The sequence below is a fragment of the Drosophila innubila genome (assembly GCF_004354385.1).
Source record: "Drosophila innubila isolate TH190305 chromosome 2R unlocalized genomic scaffold, UK_Dinn_1.0 1_C_2R, whole genome shotgun sequence".
NCBI lineage: Eukaryota > Metazoa > Arthropoda > Insecta > Diptera > Drosophilidae > Drosophila > Drosophila innubila.
The window spans coordinates 20618262-20632036 of NW_022995374.1; the positions used below are offsets into that span (position 1 = coordinate 20618262).

Genomic DNA, 13775 nt, shown 5'->3' on the forward strand with positions numbered 1-13775 from the left:
TTATTTAAACAAAAATTTGCTTAAAACTATTCTAAATGTAATTTAGAACTAGATACTTTTTTTTTATTCTTAATACGTAAGCTGTTAATGTTATTGTTATTGAAATAATTTTTATTTCATAAAATTTTTTAAGTACATGAGCTCAAAAAATTTTGTTTTGTAGTAATTTAAATCATTAATTAATTTTTATTTAATCCTTTTTTGAAAAATATAACGATAATAAGTGTGCCTCTTACCGTTAGATTCTAACGAACTGTAATGCGATTCGGATCAACGAACGTACAATATTTAGATTTTAGTCACTGAACTAAATGACCTACAATCAGGGATTTAGTTCATTCGTTCACTCTTGATTGATTAATTCAATAGGTCTTACTGCAAGTGATTTGGTAAAGCTCTAACATCAACGACCCTGTAGGTACACGCAGATCATGGCCGCTTCCCACCGAACGCCCTCAAAAATGGATACACCGAAAGAGGCGAATCGTTGTTCACCGGGCGTACTACATATGAGAACCGTATAGTGCTTGGAAAGATCTATCCATCCTGGGAGTGCCTATTTATTCCCAATAAAGATCTTGAATTGAGGATATTTCACTATGAAGTACTTGTGGTTGAACCAAAAAACAGTCCCAGCGTTAAACGAATTTAAATTTAAAATCAGTGCAAAGCATGCTTAAAACATTATATTTAATGTAATATTTTACTAGCTCTTAAATGTATTTGATACTATCTTTAGTATAATTTTGTGTAAAGCACAAACAGTAGTCAATTAAAAAAAAAAATATATGTGGAAATCCAACTAATTTGACATAAATTACTTCTATGATCCATATAGTTATATTTATAAAACTCTTAATACAGTCTAATCAGCGTTCGGCTGCTTTTGGTCTCAAATCACGACGCGTCGCGTGGCAACGCATGTGTTCGGGCTCAAGGTTCGGTTGACTCACTGAGCATTCACAGAACAAACCATATAAGTAAGTATACTTATTTCATCATGGAACAAGCTAAGTTGAGAGTAATTCATCGTATGAATGGGAAGAGGGTCAAATGCCATGTTCATACAGTGACTTAGGTTGCTTTGCATGAAAGTGAGTTACCGTAAGCCACCTTTATAAACCCTTTTTTAATGCGTGTTATCGCTAACCAGCTGTTATTCATATACAACTACTAAGTGCCATTAAAAATGCTGCGATTTGCCAAATATTAAATTATTACCCAATAATAATACGATCAAGTCTCAACTATTTATAAACTCTTAAAAAAATGTGTTGTAGGAAAATAAACTTGATATCAGGGTCTCTGTACTAAAAGTTGATTTTCGGCCTATTGTTCCTATGGCCTATTGTTCCTATTGTTACTTGATCTGCGTACTGTATCCAGAAACCGGTATACTAAAGTCTCTTTAAGTCTCTGGCTCTCTTATAGCTAACAAATCTTCGGCGAACCGAAGAGAATCTTTCTTTTTTTTATTGTAATAATTTGCAGGGCACAAAGCATCATTATTGACATAGTGTTTGACCTTTGCATTAATTTTGGTAGGCTTATCAGCGGTCTAATACATTTTTTTTTATAACAAATTCTGATTATCGCTTTTTCAAGTGTTCATTTTCAAATATTTTTTAGCAGGCAACTGCGAACAGATGGCCAAACAAGAAACGAGAAGAGGGAGTGAATAGATCAAAAAGAAAAATAGAAGAAAGGAAGATGTTGCGAAAGAGAGAGAAATTTTCTAAGAACAGTTGACCAAAAGAAATTTTTAAATTTAAATTAAAATTAAGAAATTAGATTGGATACACAAATAATAATATATATAGCTTATATATTATTAATTTTTAATTTATAACTGAAGTCAGATGTCAATAGCATTGATGCTTACTTTTTAAACATCAAATTTATTATACCTTAATTTTTATGTGTATACAATTTTATGGTTAATTTATTTATTATTAATCTGATAGTAATTGTCCTAAGTTTTAAGTTAAATTTAAGTATAAAATATTTGAGTTCTGAATGAATATAATCTGAAATAAAGCAAATAATTATCAAATTTGTCAAATTTTCGGCTTTTATTAAATTAAACTTAGTTCCTTCCACAACTTTTCCCCCTGAGGGACAACAAACTAAACAGTCATAAAAAATATCACCATTATTTATCCAATCTCGAATTTAAACTTTTCATTTAATTTGACCATAGAATTGAGAAGTTTCTTGGGTTGCATTCATTCGGCACCGGCTTCTTCATCGGTTGAATGGGCACCAACGGTGCTCGTGGTTTCTCCAGAGGCTCTGGCCACTTGCCGGTGAATGGATATTTCCGCAAAAAGGTCTCTGCATTTCTGCATATCTGTTTGAAGCGATAACAGTGCTCGAAGAGTAGTCGACAATCCACACAAAAATTTGCTGGGCAATCCATCTTCCTTGTTCACTTGCAAATTCAAAACAACAACAAAATTAAACAAATCTTAAATTGCGCTCCCGTTGGCATTAATTATATCTAATTTTCCCGTTAAAACTGCCGATTTCGGCGCGGGGTCCTTAAACCGAGGGTTGCCCATCAGGTAAAAGTTATTGATCTCGTTTGATTTTTTGTACTTAAAAATATAAATACATTTTTTCTGCTTGATTTTTTTACATTATTTTAAAAATAATAATAATAATAGCGACGTAAACATTTATTTTTTCACTTTAATGCTTAGGGATTCCTCGGCAGAGTTCCACGAGGAGTCCCTAACGTTTTCGTGAGGACTATGTAAGGGAATACCTAGGGAGGTGTCCTCTGTCCTCAATCCTAGGACATGACAATGTTTTAGTGCTCAACGTTTTTCCTACCATGTCTCTAGGTTTTCCCTATCGATTAGAGACAAGTCCACATGGATTCCACAACTTGTCCTTGAGGTCTGGAACTACTGGGTATTTCAATGAAACTCGCAAATTATATATTACTTTTTCAAATCGAGTTACCCTTTAACAAGTTGTCTTGATTAGCGTTTGTTGCTCAACACTGGTCACACAAGTATGTGCTTATCGATATAGCTTATCAAATTAGTGCTTAATTTACGTTTTGTTGCATTATTTTCATTTTTATTATGGTTTTGGAAAAACTTGCATTAGACCAGCGAATGAAATCGCAAAATCTTGTGCATACACCGGATGGCAGCAAGTTGTTGGCTTTCTCTCGGGATCAGCGCTCATGTATTGGTAGGAGGAATTGTCAACTTAAATGTTTACATTATCATTGAAAAGCGTTTGTATTTATTTTCAGTGTACACTTACAAGGGAATCGGTTCGAACCGCGTTGGAGACTTGCTAAATGAGGCCGATGTAGGCGATGCGCAGAACTATAAAGGCGTAGATGACAATCTCCTAAAGTCCAAGATATTTGAACGGCTCTTTGAGACTAAATATGTGCTGCGTCTATGCCAAGGTGACTCGGCACGTTATTATCTGCATCGGGAGTTCAGTGTTTTCCTGGAGGATGGACGCTATGTGCTGTTAGCAGGAATGGTCGCCCGCGGCTCTGGCCTGAAACAACAGGATTTTTGTGGTTATGTTTATAGCCTTCCGGCAATTCTTTGGTCACTTGCAGATCAACCGGGATGTTAACGTTGGATTGCGTTCCAACACACAGTACTTTTAGTTTTTTCATAATAGTAAAATGCACCATGAGTACACTTAAATAATTTTTAGTATGGACGATCGACTCCGAATTCTTGAACAAAGATTCCCAACCAAAGAGGAAAGAAAAGTCGAGGACCATTTTGAAAATTTGGAACTTTTTACTTCTGCTGACTGATTCAAAGTGATTGTACAAACTAAAATCTCTGTAAATTTTCATATGTACATATCTACAATGACTTTACAAAAATTGCTATATTCCGATAACTATAAGCTTAATAATCGATAAAATTCATGTGTAACATAATCAGGATAAGATTAAAAAAAAACGCAGTTATTGACGTAAATAATAAAGATTACATTTCAGCTTTTGAAAAATTAAAAATACTTATAACTTCAAATCCATTATTAATTTACCCCAACTTTGAAAACCGTTCTCATTAACTACAGATGTAAGCAACATTGCTATAGGAGCAGTACTATCTCAAGACATTAACCTATATGCAAAGCAAGCCGAACACTAAACGAACATGAACTAAACTACTCAGCAATTGAAAAATAGCTTTTAGCAATTGTTTGGGCCACCAAATATTCCAGGTCATATCTGTTCGGGAGAAAATTCGAAATTCTCAGTGACCGCAAACCTCTAGTTGGGTAAACAATGTTAAAGAACCAAATATGAAATTACAACGATGGAAAATAAGACTTAATGAATTTGATTATCACATTAAGTATGTCCCAGGAAAAGAAAACTATGTTGCAGATGCTTTATCAAGAATTAAACTAGGTGAGAAATTATTAGTAGAAATTTCCAACAGTACAGCAGCAACAGTGCATAGCGCACAAGAAGATAATCAAAATTATATTTCAATAACAGAAAGACCAATTAACTATTACAACAAACAAAGCATTATAATACATTTCAAATTATTACATTAACGACACTTATAATTATTATAATCACTCTAATACTATATTTTTGCTATAAATATTAAAGCATACCACACAAAATAATTGTTAATTATAAGAAACAAACAGAAACAACCCCACAAACAAATAATGTAAACTTATATCAAATTTCAAACGGTAACGAAAATCCGAATATTGTAGTCGAATCTATCCCAACTTTATACCCTATCATATCCACTACATATCCACTACACATACCCACTTATATTATTTAATACGACACCTCACTTATGTATGCCTAAGCACATTCTCGTATCAAGTAATAAGATATCAATAAGAATAGAGGGCCATTTCAAGTGCTCCCACGAGCCTAATGTTAACATAAACATCCGCTAGCTCATTAAGGGTCAGTATTGTCAAAGCGGCACAGCGAGCAGACTCATTCTCCAAGATCCCATAGCCGAGATTTGCTAAGCGTCGCCAACACACTTTTTGATTAGTCTAGATTTATTCTCTAACTCGAATGTTCGCCTTTTCCAAGAACACTCTGAATAAAAACTAATCTGCACTTAAATGTGATTGTGTTTTTTGATCTAATTTAAATTCGGTACTTAGCGAAAACAAGGGACAAATAAGTGGCGCAGCCTGTAGGATAGATATTATTTATTCACGTTTACGATAAATGTTCTATTCGCTAAAGAACTAAATTTCTAAAACCGCGTCAACTGCAACATTCGGCTAGTGAAATATTAAATCAATCAAAGCTCGAACGAAGCTTTTTGGTGAACGTAGCAGTTGACAAGTACTTGTTGACGATGGCGACAGTGAAAGGCCTAGACTTCTGAAGGCGCTCTCTTGGCAAATCCGCCATATTGAGCTCAATAAGTCGAGGCCTGGCCCTGCAGCATATTATGCATCTTCTGAACATTTATTCTTAAAATAAAAACTTGGTATTATTTAAAATGTTCTAAAAATCAAGATGTGTTCTTTTAATTTGTATTCCACGCATTTGTTAGACCAAAAATCTTAGTTCTGAGACCAAAATCTTGATTTTAAAAGACATTTTTTATCAGATGTAGGTGTTCACACAGACAGATGAAGTAGGTGTTCACACAGACAAAGGAACAGACAGACGGACAGACAGACAGACGGACATTGTTTTATCGACTTGGCTATTGATGCTGATCAATAATATATATATTTTATAGGGTCTGCCAAGCCTCCTTCTGCCTGTTACGCACATAGTCTTTAAATCAGAGCTCAGGTCGGAAAAAAACCTCTCGTCTAGTGACCCGATAGGAACTGTCACTAGAAAACACTAAAACTTTGTTTTCCTATGGCTTGCTCTGTGCTCAACCGACGAGCCTTTTTGTACACTCGCTCGGGTCAGTGCTCATTCGAGACCGTTTACTTCGTAAAAATTCGGCAAACGGTCTTTTGAGCATGTATGTGTGTTGTGTGTGTCAAAAGGCAAACACTAACATAGCCTACATTCTGTTGACTAAACGTAATCTGTGCAAGTTTTTCACGAACTTCAAACCTTTATTAAATGTTAACCTAAATTTTGTCTAATTTTCATCAAATCTATTAATTTTTTATTGGGTTTTTTGCGATTTTAAATTATCAATTTTGTAATCAGTGTACAGAACTAACTCCACACTTAACACTACTCCTCACATAACAGCAATGACAGCCAGTGCAAGCGATATGCGTAAATATCGATATTCAATGCGATAGTCAAGCAGTGTGTCTGTATAATTTAAAAGTAAAAATAAATATTGGCGCCAAGCGTTTAATTTTAAATGTCTCACGGACTATGTCTGTGAAAGGGGTGTATTTATAACGAAAACACCAGCCAACTAACTCTTTCCCCCAGCAGGTTAATTGTCAAGAGCATGACAGTCGAACTGTAGTAAGCTTCATATCCTTGCTTTATGACACGCGTAATTCGAGTCAAAATATGCAATTAAACAAAAACTTCTTGACTGTAAAAATATTTGCATAACTTGAGCAAACAAATGACGGGATGTCACGTCCTTACAAGACAATGCTAAGTTGTTGTTGAACTTGTCATTATAAGCACACATACACACACACACACACACACACATTCATTTTATCTATCCATCCAACAACTAACGAAGGGAGGTTTCTCTGATACCTCGTACTTGCGCTAAAGTGTAGATTAATAGCTTGGGCGTTTGGTGAGAGGGTGTCCATGGCTGTGGGGTGGGGTGGGGTGAGGTGGGGGATGTTCGGTCTCAGTGTCGCTCTGACAGAAATCAGCGCTCGTAAAATTTACGTAAAATTCATTAAGCGCAACAAAAGACACCAACAAAAACAGGTTGCAGCAGCCAAAAAGGGGCGTGCTCTGCTGGCGGCAACAAGCAGACTCACACACACGCACCCATAATCATTTAGACAAAGCCTTGCATAGTTGATAAGACGCGTCCTCATCTCGTGCTGCTGCTGCTGCTGCTGGTGGAATAGATGGCAATGGCAGTGGCTTGTGGAGCAAACCCGTCAAGCGCCACTGAAAGCAACAAATTTTTGTCATTTCAAAGGATACGAAGCTTTTGTGGCGATATTGTTGCACCCAAGCACAATCCTATGCCCAAGCCATAATCATCATCGTTATTAACCTCCTTTACAGTGTTGTCGACTTAGCTATTTTAAGGCCAAAATTTTGAAATTTTTAATAATTATTTTTTGGTTTATTTTTTCAAAAACTGTGTGTAAAACTAGCACGTTAAAAAGAATTTAGAAGCTCTGTCCATGAAAATATTAAAGAGTGGATAATCAGGCCAGTTCCGGTTTTCACTGTCGGCAAGACTTATTGGAATTGAAAATCTTTAACCTGTTCTAATTTAATTTCAAAAACTTTTGCATATTTAATTCCTTTTGAGTTGATAAATTTAAATCTGATAAAATGAAAAAATATAATTTTGAAGTACTTAGCTTAAATGCAACTTCAGAAAATACATTTTATGAAATCCTATAAACGTGAAAATGAAAACCGGAACAGGCCTGAATAAATACTTATGTATGTCTGTTAGCGAAATGTAGAAAATCGGAGCTCAGATCTGGAACTAAATAAGCAAAATAACGGATATTTTATTTACAGCTATTTTTCGGCTCTAAAAAGTTGGCAGCACTGTTCGCTTACCACATTCAGCTGTTGCGCGACGAGGCGAAACTTCAGCACCACAGCTCCTTAAGTGGCTCGGTTATATCCTTGTCTTGAGCCTCCTCTATTCCTCTTCCTCTTCCTCTTCGCACTCCCAATCACAGTGACTGACAAATAAGCGTGTTGACATTAAGTTTGTCCTCTCGCCATGAACTGCAGGCTTGATTGTTTAAAGCATTGACCCGACTACAGAGGAAATTCCAGGTCCAAAATAAAATATGGGCACAGGCACTGATAAAGCAACGGGAGGTATGAAGAGGACAACGCATTACAACATGTTGCGGTCACCATTTGGTGCGTGAGTGTGTGTGTGAAAGAGTGGGGCTGTGTCATGTGGTATGTAATGAGTTTTACGCGGTACAGCCGCAGGTTACACCCGGCCATACTTTCCATGACAATTTTGGTCTGCACTCAACTTATAGAGCCGATAAGCTGACCTGCGTTATGTGCACTAATTCCGGTAATTAACGTCTTTTGTCAACTGATTTCAGCGGCCCCATTGTTTGGGTAATTCTCGCTGAGGTGCACATTGATGAAACTGCACACTTTTTGGTATGCAAACATTACTATTTAGCTATCAAATCTATTACCATACTTTTTCGTATATTTTTACTGTGGAACTCTCGCAACTTTATCAAAAGTTAACCGATTTTAAAGTGGAACAGTATAAATCACCTAAAACAACACTTTCAATGTGTTTAGTGATTTGTTTACTTAGAAAACTTAATTTTCAGTCAGAATGCTATTTTGATACAAAGGGTCCCCCATTGTGTGTTTTCGAAAATTTAAAACGCTAAATCTCAAAATTTATCTCTTAATCAACTTCTAATGTCATAATTATTATAAAACAAGACTTTAAACTTGATCTGAGACGTACTATTTTATTTTTGAAAAAATCATGGCAAAATTATGAAAAATTTTGATTTGTAAATTTGTTAGGTCAAAAGTCAGACCAACTTCAAACTTCCAAACTTTGTTAAAACTGAACCGCATTTAAATTTTGTTCATTTGGGAGATCTACAGTTTTGTCAGCAAATTTTTGAATTTTTTTAATCTTACTGGTAACATATCGATATTTGGTATCGAAGTTGTAGTGATCGAAATTGCACGTATTGTGAAATTCAATTTCGAAAATTTTAAAACATTGATTTAAGCTTATTTAACAGCTAAAATATAAATTATATAAGTGTAGCTCTGTGAAATATAATGTGTACCACCTCAACCAACTGAACTAAGTTTAATTGCCAAATAAATAACCTGCCAACTGACCGCAAATGAATCGCCATACTGTCACTTTCAACGTATTATCATTCAAATGTCAGAGAAAGTATTGCACCCGAATAGAAAAGTACACAAAAACTATACAAATCAACCGCTCTCGACATAAAAAAGTAAAATGACTGGAGGGAAACATAAAATGTTACGGGCAAAGCGCTTTCATGTCAACCATAAAAATAGCAGACGCATAAAAAATTAATAAGCAGCCATGGCAGCCAATAGCCACTGGCCAGTAGACAGTGGGCGACACTGGACAGTGTACAGTGTACAGTGGGCGGTGTACAGTGGGCGGTGTCCAGCGGAGGACGACGCAGTGCCATTGTCTTGTGTTGTCCTTTTGCTTTTGCTTTTGCCACGCTCACCCCTTCACCTGCCACACGGAGACGACAACGGCATCGTCGACCGCTTAACGGAGTGAGACACATCATTAATGCATAATTCAAGCGTTTGGCAGTTTTCTGCTTTCAATATTCAATTTGAATGCCGCCCGAAGCGAAACAGTTTCTGTCCTGCATATACTTCTTTTGTTATACCCTGTAGATATGAAATATGTAAAAGCTGGTTTAATAGCCAAAGCTGAAAGCCAAATAAAATTCAGACATGTCCTTCTCTCTATACAGTGGCTATCAGCTTATTTGACTAATTAGTCCTACATAATCAAAATAGAATAAAGTTATCTTTTATGCACCCAACATATAGTCCCTTAGCACCAAGTAATAACTACCTGTTCCTGTTTATGGCAAACGACTTTGCTGGTCAAAATTTACTTCAAAAGAGGTTGCGAAAATATGATAATTTTTTTATCATAATTACCAGAGTTTCTTTGAGAGGTATAATGAAATTACCTGTAAAATGACTGAAAATTATCGAGTAACTATTATATACCAACTACACCTACTATAAATACAATTTTAAAGAATTGTTAACTAATGCCTAAACTTGAGAAATATTAATTGCATTTCATATACATAATATCCGAATTAAGCAGTAAATACGATACATTGTTAAAAAATCAGTGGGTCAAATAAGCTGTGAGCCACTGGATATTTTATGTTATCTTTGCTTGTGATCTCTCTTTCCATTTTATAGGGTGTCATCAAGTTGAGCACTCTATTTAATGTATATTCTGGTTTTTGTTTTCTTAGTTTTCGTGCTTCGTGTTCATGCTTGCTTATTTATTTTCTTTGTGTGGCGCTGATCGCTTTTCCGAATCCTTCTGCTGCTTGCCTCAGTTCCTTCCAATTCCCTCCAGTTCCCCTGCTGCGTGTACCTGCTGCATTATTCAGGGGATTCGATTTACAAGAACACAAAATGCATGATAAACCGTTTGAAGCGTATTGAGACGATGGTCATTGTCTCGGACTCGTCCTTTCATTTGGGTCGTGGGGCGTTTAGACCGAATGAAAGCAGCTATCAATGGGGTTGCTCCGCCCATTTGGGAATGTCATTCTGTTGCATGCGTTTGTTGTTTATTAAATATAAATGATTGTCACTTGCGGCATGTCCTCGACATGTCCTCGAGTCAAACGAAATGTTGATGGCGATGATTGCTCGAATTTTATTGAGCAAGTGAACTCCCACAGAGTCAACAATGGTCCTTATTGCGATTTCTTGTACACGTGTAGTTTGGAGTGCAGCTTTGGTGCTGCAATTGCTTGCAACTTGGCCAAGTGAGTAACTTGGCTGACACTTGGGCGCCACTTTGACAAGTCATCGCAACGGAAATGCTATTGATATTGATATTGATATGAGTACGACTATAGCTATTGGCCATTTGACATTTGCTCGTCATTGCACTTACGATCCCATGTTCATACTCGTAAACTATTAACGGCCATGATGTTCCTGATGGACAAACGTCAACGTTAAAGTCCACGTCCACGCCCACTTTCATTGCAAAGGGATTTTGAAATGATTCCCCGGATATTGACCACAAAATGCCATTAAAAAATCATTACGAATTTTAATTGGCATTTAGTTGAGGCAAAAAATTAAGTGTCCTTCAACATAAAAACTGCTTTTATTATTGATTACTTTAACGCTTTTATTTATGGTGTCGTCTGTACACATACAGACATATATATGTGGAATTTACAATATGTATTGACAGTGAATCTACGATAAAACGCATTTGTAATACGTCATTTAGAAGAATTTGTAATTTTTGAAATTAAAGAATTAGAAGAATGAATTAGTAGATAGTAGATAAATCATGGTAATATTTAAAAATATTTTATTAAAAGTAATTTAACTATAAAAACATTTGAGATTTTCAATTAACAATAATAAAAGCTAGTTAATATTATTAACAGCAATATTTACTAAAAAAAACCATTTGAATTTTTTAAGTAGTCACAATATTCTACGAGTAGTTTTCAGTTCGAATGATAATAATAAAAGAGTTAATATTATTGAAGAAACTTCAATTAGGGAGGAAAAACAATGACGATGAAATCATTTTGTTAAATGCATAAATAATTGTGTTATGAATGTCCGTTATAGAAAGGTTCAACTTTGGATGTTAATAATTACTGGTCCGTGATTATGTCTATATGTATAGTATTTGGATAACTCCCTGAACTGTATCTGTGTGTTCATGTAGTTAGTGTGCGTGTCGCTCGTCACTTAAAAATCAATTAACGACTGCACGGTGCTCGTAAAAATTGATTTAGGCTGAATTGAATAATGAGTTCATAATTGATTTTCAGTTAAAGAATATGGCATTGGGAATATAATCTGTTTATGATGAAAATTCGCTGATTTCAAAGGAAACAAACAATTGTTTATGTTGTTAATTATGGTGCTGTTGTTAACTGATAACTTTACGTGTATCTTGCCCAATTACCTGAACAGTTTGATTTAGTCAAATTATGGCAATTTAAGCTAGATATTATTAGTGTTATATGAGCGCTTTAAGGAAAGTTGTATACTATTTACGGAACAGTTAATAGAAATATGTATTCGTAGGCTTCAGTAATTAAATTATACTAATATTAAGATCTTTATACTAGCTTTAAATTAATAAAATAAAAAATTTAATAATATGCAAAGATAAGAATTCGAATCCCAAAGAGTTATGTCTGATCGTATGAGGAAACTAAAGAATTGGAAATTATTTTAAAATAAAAGTTGCTTGAGAAAAAATCGATATTCTTAATATATTCCAGCTCACTTAAGCTTTTATTACTGCGGCACGAGAATCTGCCTAAAACAGTTTAATTATTTAAAATGTGGTCTTAACTTTATAGATAACTTTTATAGCTCGTTGTTGTTGTTGTTGCGCTTGTTAATACAAATTAATCCAAATGGTTGGCATTTAATGATATGAGAACAGCGACAACTGCAATTGCAGCTTTCGGTGTGCCTCAAATTGTGTGGCAACATGGCAATCCTGCCGCAGCAACATCAACAACGACAGCAACAACTCGCCGTGTTTGTTCGCGTGCACAATGGACACTAATTGTGGTGTGTATTAAATAAACTACAATTGCAAATGGCGCATTTCATTTCAGCAGTTGCAGAGTGGTGGGGAGAGGGGAATATCACAAAGGACACTCTGCCACATAGTTTGTTATTATTTGCAGTTGCATTACAAGCAATTGTTGCTGTCGTCGTTGTTGTTGTTGTTGCTGCAACAGAACCTGTACTTTACATTGCTGCCATTTCCGTTGCGGGCGCATTTTTCTGTGTAATTGCAAATGGCTGCCAGTTGAGGGGCGCCATTGTGTTGCATGATGGCCACTGTGGGTATGCAACATGTAATGCAATGTGCTCGTAATGTGCGACAATTAAATCGAATTTGTGGCTTCATTTTTGGCTTGCCGCTTGACATTGCGATAGCATATCTAAGTCAGCTAAAGAAGCTGCCAAAAGATGTTGCAGCCACAAGATGTGGCAAGCTGCAGCTGCAGTTGCCAACTGCACCTGTGCTGATCTTTGTTTACATGTGTGTGTGTGTGTGTGTCGTGTGTTTGTGATTGTGTTTGCATGTAATGTGGCACATATGCCATAATCATATTTAAGAGTTTCCCGGAATATTCGTGCAACTGCAACCTCAATTGCAATTGCTGCTGGCCAGCTGCCTGGCGGCTTATGTGTTGGCTCTCTGCTTGGTTGGAAAACCACAAATTAAGCAGAGAAATCCTTGCCATGCATGCAACCGATGGCGCCGCATCGTGTCGACAAAAAAAGCACACACACACACACACATGAGAAGAAAGGAACGAGCGCGCCACACAAACATGCAACAACCAACCACAATGTTATGGCTGCAGCGTGCGGCGGCGAGGCGTGGCAGGTCTGCAGCGCCAGATAAATGCCCGTTGCCACACTGACTCCTCCTGCCACCCTGTCCCACCTGCCGCACCTGGAAAGAAGGGGAAGGGGGAGGGGGGCTACAGAACCAAAGCACAGTCGAGCACTCACGTCAGCGCTCGTGCGTTTATTTGCCGTTTCCGCTTCCGTTTGTCGTCGTCGTCATTGCCATCAACATCATCATTGTTGTTGTTGTTATTGTTGTTGTTGCTGCTGCTGCGGTCAATTTCAATGCTCCCATTGCGCGTTAATAAGTCGTTGTTGTTGTCGTTGTTTTTCGGCGTTGTTGCCGCTGTAAATGACACAGAAAAATGCGCAGCATTTTGCACATGGAAATGAACTCAACACGCCCCGCCCCTTGCATGACCATAAAACTGCATTTAATTCACTGAGAAATGCACTGCAATTTGTTGCCGCACCAGTTTTTTCTCATTTTTCTTCATATTCCTTTTGTTTTTTTCGGCGC

General features: G+C 36.4%; 1 protein-coding gene across 1 annotated transcript; it reads left to right on the plus strand.

Moving 5' to 3' along the window:
* Window positions 1–3098: 3098 nt before the first annotated feature.
* On the plus strand, window positions 3099–3609 carry LOC117783767. The gene is made up of 2 exons (XM_034621312.1): window positions 3099–3204; window positions 3269–3609. The coding sequence occupies exons 1-2, from the start codon at window positions 3126–3128 to the stop codon at window positions 3607–3609; spliced, it is 420 nt and encodes a 139-aa protein (XP_034477203.1). The 5' UTR covers window positions 3099–3125.
* The last annotated feature ends 10166 nt before the right edge of the window (window positions 3610–13775 follow it).

What these genes read in the sequence shown, in the direction of transcription:
- LOC117783767 (XM_034621312.1), top strand. Translation starts at nt 3,126, where the DNA reads ATGAAATCGCAAAATCTTGTGCATACACCGGATGGCAGCAAGTTGTTG. An exon ending in GGATCAGCGCTCATGTATTG is followed by an intron (nt 3,205 to 3,268) that starts GTAGGAGGAATT and finishes ATTTATTTTCAG; the next exon opens with TGTACACTTACAAGGGAATC.